Source organism: Garra rufa, chromosome 2 (assembly GCF_049309525.1).
Source record: "Garra rufa chromosome 2, GarRuf1.0, whole genome shotgun sequence".
In the NCBI taxonomy this organism is placed as follows: Eukaryota; Metazoa; Chordata; class Actinopteri; order Cypriniformes; family Cyprinidae; genus Garra; species Garra rufa.
This window is the reverse complement of record NC_133362.1, coordinates 7,052,387-7,066,997: the sequence shown is the minus strand read 5'-3', so window position 1 is coordinate 7,066,997 and position 14,611 is coordinate 7,052,387. Positions and strand designations below refer to the sequence as shown.

The following is a 14,611-nucleotide window of genomic DNA, read 5'->3' as shown; positions in this document are numbered from 1 at the left end:
TTCAGGCTTTGCGAAGATTTGCGAACCCGCTTCTAATTTCCGAGCTAAATCAAATGATTTGTGATTCGCGCTCTGTTGCTTCCAGTCTGAATATTGATTTGCAAACCATAATATTAGATCGGGACCTTGGAGCAGAGATCGTGAATCAATTTGAGAAATGATTCACCAGCCCGCTCTGAAGTTCAGATCGGAATCAAAGATTCATGAACCAGCTCCGTACTGCCGATCTGAATAATGATTCACGAATCATCATTTCAGATCAGAGCCTCGGAGCATGGATCACAAATCATTTAATTTGCGAAATGATTCGCCAGCCCACTCTGAAGTTCGGATCTGAATCAAAAGATTCACAAACCCGTTCTGAGATTCTGATCTAAATAAACTGATTTGTGATATGTGATCCGATTGGAGCGCTTCGAAACACAATGGTTTAACTGATTCTGAGTTTTACAAAGCTCATACGCGCTTTTTAAAATCATTACAAGTGATGTTGAAATTCTAAATTGAAATGCTCTTTTGATCTGTTTTTTTTGTGTGTTTGTTTTACTAGGGAATTGAATGTCAGAGTCGAGTTTGAATCAATCAGAGCAATCCCAGCGTAAATGACTCACTCAACTGAATTGGTTTGTCTGTTCCTTCGCTTTTCACCTCTTCAACCATGTGTACACGACAATGTCAGTACTACTTAGCTCGTTAGTTTTATGACACTAACTGAAATAAGGGGAGAATGCATGATGCAAAATAAAATATCATGTTTCCATTCCAAAGGTAACATCCATCTAACACTTATCCAGCACTGTAAAAAAAAAAAAAACCCGTAAAATGTACGGTAAAAAACTGGCAGCTGTGGTTACCAGAGTTTTACCGTAAAAAATACGGTAGCAATGTTTTACATTTTACGATTTTCACTTAAATGTACAGGTAATTACTGTAATTTCAGAATTTTTTTAACTGACATAATGGTGATGTACAACCTTTTGAAGTACTGAAATCTGTTTTTATTACCTTTGTAATACACTGATAACCACCAAAAGCAGGTGGTGATGACAACATCACATGATGGACCTAAGCCCATCACAAGGAGGTTTTAAATAATAACATATATAGAAGGTGCACAGTGTGTCATTCACACAAACAGTAAACACCATCATGGTAACACACATAAAACTTAAATAATGCAAAAAACATTAATTTAACAACATTAGATGTAACATACAACCCTACACAGCAAAATCTCCGGTGTTAAAATCGCAGTGTAAAAGGCTTTTGGAGTGAAGTGTTAAAGTTGTGGTGTTGAATTTGGGGGGATTAACACTAGCTGGTGTAAACAGCACCCTCTGGCGGGTGTTCATACGGAGAGTTGACTTTATTAACACTGTTGAGTAGTGATGGGATTTATGGCTCTTTGAGGGGATCCGGATCTTGGCGATCCGTTCCTTTCAAAGAGCCGTTCAAAAGAACGGATCTGCATTTCCACCGGTCTTAGTACACGATATAACTACAGAAGAGTCAAGTTTTAAATAGGACAAAAATGGAAACTCGTTGGTCATTTTTGAACGTGATGCTATTGGTCTAATAGGATTCAATGATCTATGCTAAGCTATGCTAAAAGTGATATCGCCAGAACAGGAGAACGGCTGAATGGATTTCAAAACGGTAAAACTCAACTTATTAACTCGGGGGGAGTTGGAGAATGAGCCTATTTCCAAAAAAAGTGGAGTGTTCCTTTAAAGTGCTCCTATTATGCCTTTTCAAATATGATATTTCATGTAGTGTGTAATGTAGCTGTATGTGAACATAAACTATCTGCAAAGTTGTGACGCCGACAGTGCACGACAAATGAAGTTTTTGTCTATCAAAAAAAAAAGAGTCGGCTCACATTCGCCTAAACGAGTCGTCAGCAATTCGAATCTTTTTCTGTTACGGCCACATGTCACGAACTAACACATTTGCATAATGTTCGCCCACGATCTATGTCGCGAACAACTTGCCCGCCCACAAACAGTACAATTTTCACGTGGATTACATCATGTCAAGAAGACGCTGTATCCTGCGCTGTGAGAGTAAATTTGTTTTATATGCCCTTCCGAAAGAGTAATCTACAAAGAATGAGTGGTTAACATTAATTTTTTCAACAACACCTCAGCAGTACAATTCCAATCTTGTGTTGTGTTCGCGTCATTTTACTGATGACTGCTTTTCCAATCTTGGGGAGTAACGTTACAACGCGGGATTCACCAAACGCTTGGTTTTAAAAAATGGATCAGTGCCCAGTTTATTTGGACCGGCTTGCTCCTCTGAACTTCTACCTGTAAGTATGATTAATAATTGATGATTGTATTTTCTAGCGATCGTTCAAAATACGTCTTTGTGTACGTTATGGTGTGTAACAACCCCGCACATGTCTTGGTAACCGGCTAACTTGCGTTTCTGTAGTTCTGTTGTTCAGCTGTGAGTGCAATGTAGTCTAAAAATTGTGATTGATGCAGCTTGACTGTCTGTCTGCCTTATTAGTTTAAGTAATGATAATGATAAACGATGGCTTAACGCAGTGTTATGCATTATACAATGTTGAAGTTCACAACGTAGAGTTGTGCCCAGTTCGCTTACAAAAGCAAATTGCAAGCACTTTTAACAGGTAACATATGACACCCACTGAGAAACGTCCTGCTCCAGTCGTGCTTGCGAAACAGTTTCTTGTCGATGTGCCACTTCAACCGTTTCATCGTCAGACTCCGGCTCGAATTGATAGGGTAAAATCGAGGCTATCTTTTCTATGCATTGACAGGTCTCCACAGCTGTCATTCAGTTATGCCAATGGGCGTTTCGTTTTTGCGCTGTAGCGGTAGACCAATCTAAAAGGACTGCGCCATCTGACCAATCACAGCAGTGAGGGCTCACGGAAAGGAGGGGTTTAGAGAGACTGATTCTTCGAACTGCTTCACACGAGTCGTTTATGAATCATTTAGAATCGGGGTAAAATTAAATCTAATTTTGGAGAAAACTAAAGTGTTTTTTGAACTTGCATACATGTAAACCTGTTTTAAGAGACTAATACAACAATATTAACTACTTTTAAAATGGCATAATAGGGGCACTTTAAGGCTAATATATTCATACTAAAAGCCAAAAAACTTTAATTTTGATTTCAGGGGGACTTTAAAGACGAAGTAGTATGTCCCAAAGCTTGCCTACTATTCTGCAACATACTCAAAAGTACGTACTTTTTTTTCAAAAAAAGAGTACATACTTTTAGGGCATAGTATAAGTATGCGAATTGGGACACAGCAAAAGTGTTTTACCTCATTTACGATATGTATTTCATAAAATAACATTGCTTCATGATATACAGTATATGCTGCGCGCCTCAACGAGTCTAACGTTAAGCTGTGTCGACGCGGATGTCACTTTTAACAGGGAAACACCACAAGTACGTGTTTTACCTCATTTAAAATATGTATTTTATAAAATACTAATATTTAAATGCTGTGTGATCCTAAACGTGCCTAAATGTTTCTCACAGATCTGGACTGCTATGCAGTGCAGAGGGGGAGGTCGCTTTTAAAAATGAAACACTAGAAGTAAGTGCTTTACCAAATTTAAAATATGTATTTTATAACATAATTTTAATTTATAACGATATTTGTGTGTTGTGCGGTCTAGGGCTGGACCAGAATATTCGATTATTCGAATATTCGTTCGGTGGGTTGGCATTCGATTTAAAATTTTGAGATTCAAATGGTAGCATACATATCAAGTTCATGGTGCAATCAACATATCAAAAAGCCCAATGTTACTTCTGTGGTGAAATACTCTATATAAAACAAACAGTTTTATAGCTCTAAAATCTGATTGCATAAGCTACGCCACGTCTTGGTTTTTTGTGCCACATCTCCTGCCAAACTCCTCCTGATTGTGTTGGCATCTCCTTTTGCGTGTGTCCATGTGTTTAATCCGGTCCTGACTTGTAAATACTAATCTACCAACCAAATTACCATCATTACAGCTTCCACTATAACATGTCATCTCTCTCTCAACCTCTTTGATTTGAACATATCAGCGCTGCAAGTGTCATTGCCTCTGATCAGACCACCCCGATACTGCCTTCCTGTAAGACGCCCATCAAAACCCAGAGAAGCTCAAGGCATCAACCCCCATGGCAGCTGAGACAAGGAGTTAGACACAATTAAAGCCTAAAGAAACCAAGAACCGCAGAAGACTTGTCTTGTGTGACTTGTTTGTCCAGTTGAAGTGTCTAGAGCTCCAGTTTGTCATCATGAGAAAGCGGCCCTCACTTCAAACGCTTTCTCTTGATGTACACAACAGCTGGAGTTTAACAATGCGGTTCTCGTGAACGATTCTGTAACAATGATGGCTTCATCATTTCTGCCCATGTTTTACAAGTCGATGTGGTTTGTGTTAAACAACTGCTGAGACGGTTGAAAATTCAGCCGTTGAAGGTCATTAAGAACAAAAATTGTGGAACAATGGATGAAGTTTAAAAAAAATGAGTCTATTGTACTCTCACTGGAGAAACGCATCAATTTCCAACTCTGATTCATGCACAAAATTAGTCAAACTTTGAATCAACACATAAAAATCCAGACAACATCGACCATAATTACCCATTTAACGGTGAGTCTTTCATCTTTGTGTTTTATATAAACTTTGAACAGGTTTCCTTTCTAATCTACTTCCTCAAAGTAAATGTTCTGTGCAATATTAAGTGCTGGAAGAATAAGCCTAAAACTGAGAAATTAGTTCATATTTTTGCACTAGTGGGTTTTTTAAATGGTTTTTTGGTTAAATGCCTGAAATAAAGTCTACATTTAATAAAATCAAATGATTTGTCATATGCAAAGTTCCGATCTAAATCAAATGATTCACAAACCCGTTTTGAAGTTCCAATCTAAATCAAATGACTCAATAACCAATGTCCTAATTTGAATCAGAAGATTTACGAACCTGCTTTGATGTAAATAAAGTGATTTGCGATGCACGCTCCAAAATTCCCAATCTGAATCAAATGATTCACGATAGGCTTTGCAAAGTTCTAATCTAAATCAAATGATTCACAAACTAGCTTTGAAGTACTGTTGTAAAGGAACCGTATGTAAGAAATTTATTTCAGTTAATCATAAAATGGCCCTGACATGTCACTAGACATTAAGAAATCATGTTCATTTCAAATACTTAAATCACTGACAAAAGTGGTCCGGCCAGGATATTGTCATTTAAATGTAAAAGTTGCAGCCCACAACTGATGTTATTGTTGTCATTTTGTGTTTTGGTCTGAGGCGCCACCCTCCAGCTATCTACTAATCACGAAGTCAGTAGAGTTTCGTCATCCGGGTTGCCAGCTCTGTTACAGCAGCAGCTACGAACGTGTCGGATAAAACATGTATAACGTTACGAAACCTAAAAGACCTCATTATGAATCCGAAATACGTCGTGACAAAGTCCGAAATAACACAAGGATTTGTATAGGAGATGCCTTTGAAAGATGGAGATGGCTGAAAACGCATAAGAATTTGAAGACAGACGCCAACGTTGCTAATTTTCTCCTGGACAGGTAAGATTCATCTATGTTTGGCTAACTTTGCTTCCGTACACAGTGGATTTTCCACAGTCACCCTTGCTAAATGCGTTCATAAAAAGCTTTATATCGCACCACTAGCAGGGTATGAAATCAATCTATGTTCCAAATGAAATGTATTACAGTACATCTTTACGAAATATTTGGCTAATCGCCATTAGTAAATTTTTGCGGTACATAATTACTTCGCAAAACATCTCTCGTGAAGCATAAACATAATTAACAGAAGAAAAAAATTACTGTGTAGGACTCGTCACTTGCCATTGGAAGCTCCTTGTAGCAGCCTACGTTCCTGCTGGATCCTGCAGCTTAGATGGCAACCTCGAGTTGGGGTTGAAAGTGATTGCAGTACCAGTTTTGGCCACAATCCTACATATGGTTCCTTTAAATCAAATGACTCGATAATGGCTCTAAAGTCCTGATTTTAATCAAAAGATTCGCAAACTTGTCTTTTAATGTAAATCAAATAATTTGCAATACACTTTCCGAAGTCCTGATCTGAATCAAATGATTTGCAAATCCACACAGAAGTCCAGATCTGAATCAAATGATTTGCAAATCCACACAGAAGTCCCGATCTGAATCAAATGATTCACGATCTGCACTCGGAAATTTCGGTCTGAATCAAATGATGAATCACACGATCTGTGCTCCAAAGTTTTGAACTAAATCAAATGATTCGAAATCCAGGATCCATCCCAAACTGAATAATGATTCACGAACCATCATTTCAGATCGTGCCTTCAGAGCGCGGATCTCGAATCACTCAATTCACAAAATGATTCGACAGACCGCAAGTTCTGATCTGACTCAAAAGATTCATGAATCCGCTCTGAAGTTCCAATCTAAATAAAACGATTCACAATCCAGGCTCTGTCCTGATCTGAATAATGATTTGTGAACCATCATTTCAGATCAGGACTTCAGAGCGCGGATTCTGAATCATTTAATTCGTGAAATGATTTGAACAGCCCGCAAGTTCCGATCTGACTCCAAAAAAATCATAAACTCGCTCCGAAGTTCCAATCTAAATCAAATGATTTGCAATACTCGCAGAGCTAATGGGTTTTTGATTAAATGCCTAAAATAAAGTCTGTATTTAATACAAGGTCATCATGTATTCATGTTTTATTCTAAAACATAAAATACATCAATAATATATAATGTCTTGAAAAAGGAAAAGTGTCTAAATGAGATTCTACATATACTCACAAGTCCCTTTCACAGCTTTGTTGTGTTTATAATCACACTCTTGCAAACTTCACAACTTGTAGATTTTAAAAAAGGATTTAAATATTTGTCAGAAGCTTAGTTGTGCAACTTTGTTTATAGCCTAACTTTAGCTTTTTACATCTGGAAATTGTATTTAAGGCTTCAAAATTCATAAAAGTTGTTTATTTGTGAAGACTGTGAGGCTGAACAAAACATTTAGCAATCATAAACTGGAGGGTGATGATGGCTTCATACTATAATCCATGTGGCTTCAAAAACAATTTATTCAATCAGAATTTAGTCACAGTTTTGCATCAAAGTGGAACATACCAGAATTTTGCCATTGGGTTTGTCCTGTCGAGCCAGACTGACCCCCATCCACTCGTCGTTCCTGTCGCCTTGACACGTCTTCCCACAGGACTCCCTCTGCTTATTTCCTAGAGTACATAATGAGAACGTTACTGTAGCCAGCATAAAGACAAACATCTCTGTCTGCAATGAGAAACACAATAAAACCACTCTGAGACCAGACAGCCTGAAACAAAAGTCAGACAGTCAATGTTTGAGACTGTTTAACATGCTTGAATACAGACAATACTGCTTTGTGTTAGTAAGATGAGTACACAAAATATTTGAAATGTAAAACTCATGTGTAAATGCAAATATATAAAAGCGTATGAACTTATTCCAAAGTTCACAATGCTGATGGGCAACTGCTCTACTTGGACAATCTAGAGGTCTAGAAGCTCTATTTTCATTTCTATCGGCCAAATCCACTTCCAATCCCACAATGTAGTAGTAAAATGGTGCGAGCAACCTCCTAAACACAGGTTAATGAACATTCTGTTCAAAAGTTTACATTCCTTGCTTTTCTGTAATCTTCTGTAATAGTTGCATATGAGTCCCTCAGTTGTCAAAAGTGTGAAAAGATGGATCTCAAAGTCAAACAGTCATTGTTGGAAAGGGTTCAAATACACAAAAATGCTGAAACACCGAAGAATTTGTAGGAAATGAGGGATTTTTCTGAAGAATAGCAGTATTAGGAATCAAGCGTGTGTAAACTTTTGAACAGGGTCATTTTTATAAATTCAACGATTGTTTTTCTCTTGTAGACTATATGTAAATGTATGTGAAATACCTTATTCAGGTCAGTACTAAATAAAATAACATGCATTTTGAACAATCCCTCTTATTTTGGCAATATAATTAAAACATTTAGCAGATTTTGCAAGGTGTATGTAAACTTTTGACTTCAACTGTATTTATTTATGATTTAACACTGTATGAGCAGCAATGGCTACATGCATGGCAAAATCATCAGTATTATGATTGCAATATCATTTCAATACTTTCTACAGAAGACAACAGTGTCTTTCAGCTCATTTGAGTTCAACTATACATCAGCTCTACAGAAGATTGTAGTGAAATGCACCAAGGCTGCGTTTCCCAAAAGCATTGTAAAACTAAGTAGACTGTCATTTCGGGAAACCTAGACCATTCTGTTTACTAAAATGCAATACATTAAAAAAAAAAAAATCTCAAAGCAAAGTTTTGGATTACAAATGGCTAACACTGGTGACACCGGAAAATATAAACAATCAGATATCAGCTTCTTGAATCAGACATGAACTATTTTGGAGGTATTCTATTGTCTATTTTGGGTATTTAACTGTACAAAAATGAAGGATTTACGACCAATGCGTGTTATTCCTGCAGGGAGTTTATCTAAGCATAAGGGTCGGCTTTAATGTTTATCTATGAGCGTTGAGCTACAGCGGCCCTGTGAGGGGCAAACTGTGATCGTCCACAGGAAAATGAGTGATGGCTCCCGGGACAGTGGCTGTTTTCTTTGGCTCTGGTTCTTTTCTCCTCCTTCTCAGTGGACTGACAGCATCAGTGCGGAGACTTGGAGACTTAAGACTGCATAATGCCCAAATGAACTGGGGTTCCTGTTTTACTCCCACCAAGTTTTGACTGAATGAATCAATGCTAAATGAACCAACAGCAGGACAAGCACTAACCAGGATAAACTAGCTTGAAAATTAATTTTTAGCAGCTATTACATGAATTCTGCCAGGAAACAACCTTTTAACTTCTAACCAGCAGCTTGTCAAAAGTAGGACAAATGGTTCTAATCACGTCTTGTTCGGAGTGTTTGATGTTAATGCTTTTGCCCCCAAAGCTGCGAAGCATCCAAAGCATACAAAGACAAGCGCCAGATCTCAAGTTAGGAGGGAAACACAAACTGTCAAAAACCAAGATGAAGTTTGCTTGGGATACGGACGAAACATTATTTTCGGCAATTAGCAGCGGCGCCCCATCCAAAAAACACTACGCATTGAACACAGATAGATTTCACGGGGTCAAGAATGCAGGGTAACCACGAAAAGAATTCCCTTCTTAAAAATCTTGGCCGTCACTTCAAATAAGGCGGCGCGAGGAATGCTCCTCAGACTATAAACATCTCATCAAATCAGCGACCCCGGATCCCTCCCGGCCATCAGCGTAACAGTCGAGTTTGTTTTCACATCTGTATGGGCCCTGAGTGGCGTGTTCTTCTGGTTGTGAACCGCTCAGCGAGGGGATGAGAAGTAGGATGAGCGTGTAGTGAGTAAGCGTGAAGCCGAAGTGTGTTGGTCGGTTAACGGATAACTGAAAGAAAACAAATGTGCATGCTACTTTGATCATGAAGGTCAACAGTAAATGTGGTAAAAGATTTGTCAGGTTAGGATCGTTTTAAAACTGTTGGACCAAATCAGCTCAACGATAACATTTCAGTCCAATAGATGGCAATAGCTTGTTACTTGGCTTGCAACACACAAACCATTGTAATTTTATCCAATTTCTGTACAATTTGCACTGTTGTACGAATGGTAATCAACTTAGGCTCACTGGAAAACATGCCTTTTCCTTAATTTTTGCTCCAAAAATGTACCTATGCATACAATTCAATGCTGTTTCGAGTTGAAATGAAACTAGTGGTAGTAAAACGTAAACTTCTTTTATTCCTTTCTACACAAATTGATTACAGAGGCAGATTATTGATAAATAAATACTATATTAAGACACTTTTACCAAAGTATTATAAACTAATATATGCTGATGTTTTTAATCGCACAAACATCTCCATATGCATGTCTTTTCTAAAAGTAAACTTGCTCATAAGCTCACCCAGTACAGCACTGTACTTAAAATGGGAAGTGCTTGTGTACGAGTCACCTAAAACACAAGTCAAAAAGGGCTTAAAGCCTAATAGAAGCATGCTAAAATGGCATGTTTGCAACAGCAAATGGCTCTTCATCTCATGTTTGCTTTTGTCAACACTATCGGTTAGGTTTTGTGTTGGTGGCATTTCATTTCCAAACTGTTGTGATGCAAACAAACAATCAACGTAAGAAAATATTGCCAAATTCACATTTGCTGGATATAGCTGAATGCACTTTTAAAGGCACTCACTGGACATTTTAATTCTTCGTTCATTTTTACTCCAGAAATGTACCTATACATACAATTCACTGCAGTTTCCAGCTGAAATGAACACTAGTGGTAGTAAAACACCAACTACTTTTATTCCTTTCCATAAAAATGATGATTACAGAGGCAGATTATCGAAAAAATAAAGACTTATTTTGGGCTGTTCCTTTCGCAATACTATGTTGTGCACTTTTAGCATTGTGCATAATTTGTAAACTAATACATTTTGATGATTTTATCACACAAACAGCTCCATATGCATGTCTTCTAAAAGTAAACTTGCTCATTTGCTCACTCGGTACAGCATTTCACTTGAGATGTGAGGTGCTTGTGTGTCACTTAAAACACAAGTCAAAAAGAGCTCAAAGCATGATAGAAGCATGCTAAAATGGCATGTTTGCAACAGCAAATGGCTTTCATGTCATGTTTGCTTTTGTTAACACTATTGGTTACAAACAATCAACATAAGAAAACATTGCCCAATTGATATTTGTTCAAAATAACTAAATGCACTTCTAAAGGCACTCACTGGACATTTTACTTCTTCCTTCATTTTTGCTTCAGAAATTTACCTGTACATACAATTCACTGCAGTTTTCAGTTGAAATGAAAATAGTGGTAGTAAAACACAAACTACTTTTGTTCCTTTCCACACAAATTATGATTACAGAGGAAGATTATCAAAAATAAAGACTTTTGGCAGTTCCTTGCACAATACTATGTTAAGACACTTTTACTATACTACATGATTCATAAACTAATACATTTTGATGTTTTTTTTTAATCCAGAAACATCTCCATAGTTTCTTTTTTGCACAATACTATGTTTAGACACTTTTACCATAGTACATGATTTATAAACTAATACATTTAGATGTTTTTATCACACAAACAGCTCCATATGCATGTCTTTTCTAAAAGTAAACTTGCTCATTAGCTCACCCGGTACAGCATTGCGCTCGAGATGTAAAGTGCTTGTGTATAACTCACTTAAAACACAAGTCAAAAATCTTCATAAAAGAGCTCGAAGCCTGATAGAAGCATGCTAAAATGGCATGGTAGCAACACAGCACAAATGTGTTTTTATTGCATGTAGGCTTACGTTAACACTATCGGTTAGTTTTAGAATAGGTTACATTTCTGAACTGATGTGATGCGTACAGCAATCAACGTAATAAAACATTGCCAAAATCAAGCTTTTAGAGCCACTTACTTGACAACATGAGCACAAAACATCATTTTGCAGAAATGTTGCCACAGGCATGTTTTCCTAATGAGCCTGAGTTTAATATAAGTATATTTATAATACACACTTCTCTCATCTTACATGCCAGTTCTTCCACTAAACTCATTGCAATTGCTTTGCTTTTTTCTTGAGGAACAAATGCAATGCTGCCTTGGAAATTGGTCATAGTGTTGGCATGAAATTGCACCTATGATGAATGGAGTCTAGGTAGTCAGCTCACTAGAGTTTTGGAACAGATCTATTCTTATATTAGGCTATAAAACATCCTTCAGTACCCTCATCCCACAGACAATCAACTGGCTTTGTTACTCTAAATAAATCGTAATTGCTCATCCTGAATATGGCTTTGAATGGGCTCTGTGTTGCTTAGAAGGAAATTGCATAATTACTGTATTTGACGAAGCTAAAAGACATATTAGAAAGTGGAAAATTACCTCCCGTAACAACCGAGGACAATGCATTTCACTTCAAGTAATAAACTTCAATGAATGGCGTAAACATAGAAGAAAGGATCTGCAGTACACAGCTAAAGAGTTGCTCAAAACATGCTTGCAATTATCAAGATCAAGAGCATTTCGTAACCGATAAATAGTTTTGTGTCTGCAAGCGGATGAGTAAATGTCTAGTCATGGTACTCCGATATCATCTGACCCCGTCCACAAGAGTCACTAAACATTCTTCATAAATTGACAACAGAAGGAAGGTTTAAAGAACTAGTTCACTAAAATGGACAAATTCTGCCATAATTTACTCACCCCAATTCAGAACTTTCCTTCTACCATGGAACATAAAATGACATTTAGCTGAATGTTCTTGATCCACAAAAGAAAAAAGGTCATGGTCCAGTCAAAGGAATAGTTTGCACGAAAATGAAAACTTGCTGAAAATGTGCTCATCCTCAGGCCATCCAAGATGTAAGTTTGTTTCTTCATCTGATCAGATTTGGAGAAACGTAGCATTACATGACTTGCCCACCAAAGGATCCTCTGCAGTGAATGGGTGCTGATACTTGTGGATTATTGTGCTGATAAAAACATCACAATAATCCACAAGAAACCCACACCACTTCAGTCCATCAGTTAACATCTTGTGAAGCCAAAAGATCTGTGTTTGTATTGCATTTTAACTTCCATAATCCATAACACTTCCTCTAGTGAAAATGTCGATCACCTATTGTCGTCTCACATCAAAATCCACCTACATATTTGTTTAGAGCTGTTTTGTACTATTTGTGCTTGTAAACAGTACTTGATTTGTGCATATTTCTCTCCTGATTGAGACAAAACAACTATTTCACTAGAGAAAGTAATATTTTGGATAGAGGATTCATATGGTTTAAAGTTAAAATGTCTAAAAGATGGGTTTATTTCTTACAAACACACAGCTTTTGGCTTCGCAAGATGTTCACTGATGGACTGGAGTGGTGTTGATCATTTGTGGATTAATGTGATGTTTTTTCAGCTGTTTGGACTCTCATTCTGATGGCACCCATTCACTACAGAAGATCCATTGGTGAGCAAGTGATGTAATGCTACATGTCTCCAAATGTGATGAAGAAATAATCTCATCTACATCTTAAATTACTCCATTTTAAGCAAATTTTCATTTATTGGGTGAACTATTTCTTTCACAGCACCGAGAAACGGACAATAGTTCATTCATATCAGTAGCAATTTTTCTCAAGGGAGGCCCCTGTGGGGTCGTATCCCATGTAATTCATGTAAGCTCAAAGCTGGGGCCCCAGAACATGCCTTGTTTGCTCATGTGTGTCCTGTCAGTAAGACACAGCACAAGCTGGAGCGTGCGCATTAAAGCCACATAAACCACTCTCATCTATTCACCACAAGAAAAGAGCTTCAAGAGATTTCTACACATTTGTTCCTTGGCACGGCCGCTCGGAAAATATTAGCCAAACCATTCATCACTTCTATCAAAATATAACAGGAGCCAGACTAGAGACATTTGATTTGAGACAACTGATTTCACACTGTAATATTAATAATGTTAAAAAATAATAATAACAATGAGATTGTCAGCTGTCTATCACATAAACAAGCTCATAGTATGATGTATGTTTCACAAGAAAAAGTGTAAATCAACCTGCTATCTATCAGCACTGAAAATGAGTGTTAGTATAACAAGGGAAAGTGAGTTCAGTCCTCAGACGAGAAAGAACGACGGCGCGTAAGTGTCTACTTTAATACTATTTCACTAGGCGGTCGTTACTTAGAGTTGCTGCTAAAAGCACTTTGTCGTTTCTGTTTAATTACTTATTCCTAAGTATTAATTTTAAGCCGCTGTTCTCTTAAGCACTCTGTAGTTTCTATTCACTTATTCGTTAATATTAAATTTGAGCTGCTTCTAAAACGCACTCTGTAGTTTCTATTTACTTATTGGTTAATATTAAATTTGAGCTGCTTCTAAAACGCACTCTGTAGTTTCTATTTACTTATTGGTTAATATTAAATTTGAGCTGCTTCTAAAACGCACTCTGTAGTTTCTATTTACTTATTGGTTAATATTAAATTTGAGCTGCTTCTAAAACGCACTCTGTAGTTTCTATTTACTTATTGGTTAATATTAAATTTGAGCTGCTTCTAAAACGCACTCTGTAGTTTCTATTTACTTATTGGTTAATATTAATTTTGAGCTGCTTCTAAAACGCACTCTGTAGTTTCTATTTACTTATTGGTTAATATTAAATTTGAGCTGCTTCTAAAACGCACTCTGTAGTTTCTATTTACTTATTGGTTAATATTAAATTTGAGCTGCTTCTAAAACGCACTCTGTAGTTTCTATTCACTTATTCGTTAATATTAATTTTGAGCTGCTTCTTAAAGTACTCTGTTGTTCTATTTAATTATTCGTTTGTTTTATTTACATCTATTCACTGTTAGAAAAGGAGTGTTCTTCTGTTATTTGTCCTGCGATTGTTTTTGCTTTAAATTCTAGTTTTTATTGCAATCATTAAAATTGATAACTGAGCGTACGGCCAAGGGAAGCTTTTGTTTTTGTCATATCGTTCCCTTCTGGAGCTATTACAAGTGCGAAGCTGTTGCTTTTTGAGTTTCGATTGAGCCATT

At 37.0% G+C, this 14,611-nt stretch overlaps 1 protein-coding gene across 1 annotated transcript in view; it reads right to left on the bottom strand.

Moving 5' to 3' along the window:
* The window catches only part of LOC141325832 (integrin alpha-9-like), a 48,459-nt gene that overhangs the window by 24,387 nt on the left and 9,461 nt on the right, over window positions 1-14,611 (bottom strand). Inside the window, exon 3 of the mRNA XM_073834563.1 lies at window positions 7,139-7,245. Coding sequence (XP_073690664.1) covers window positions 7,139-7,245 — 107 coding nt within the window. The remainder of the gene's footprint in view (window positions 1-7,138; window positions 7,246-14,611) is intronic.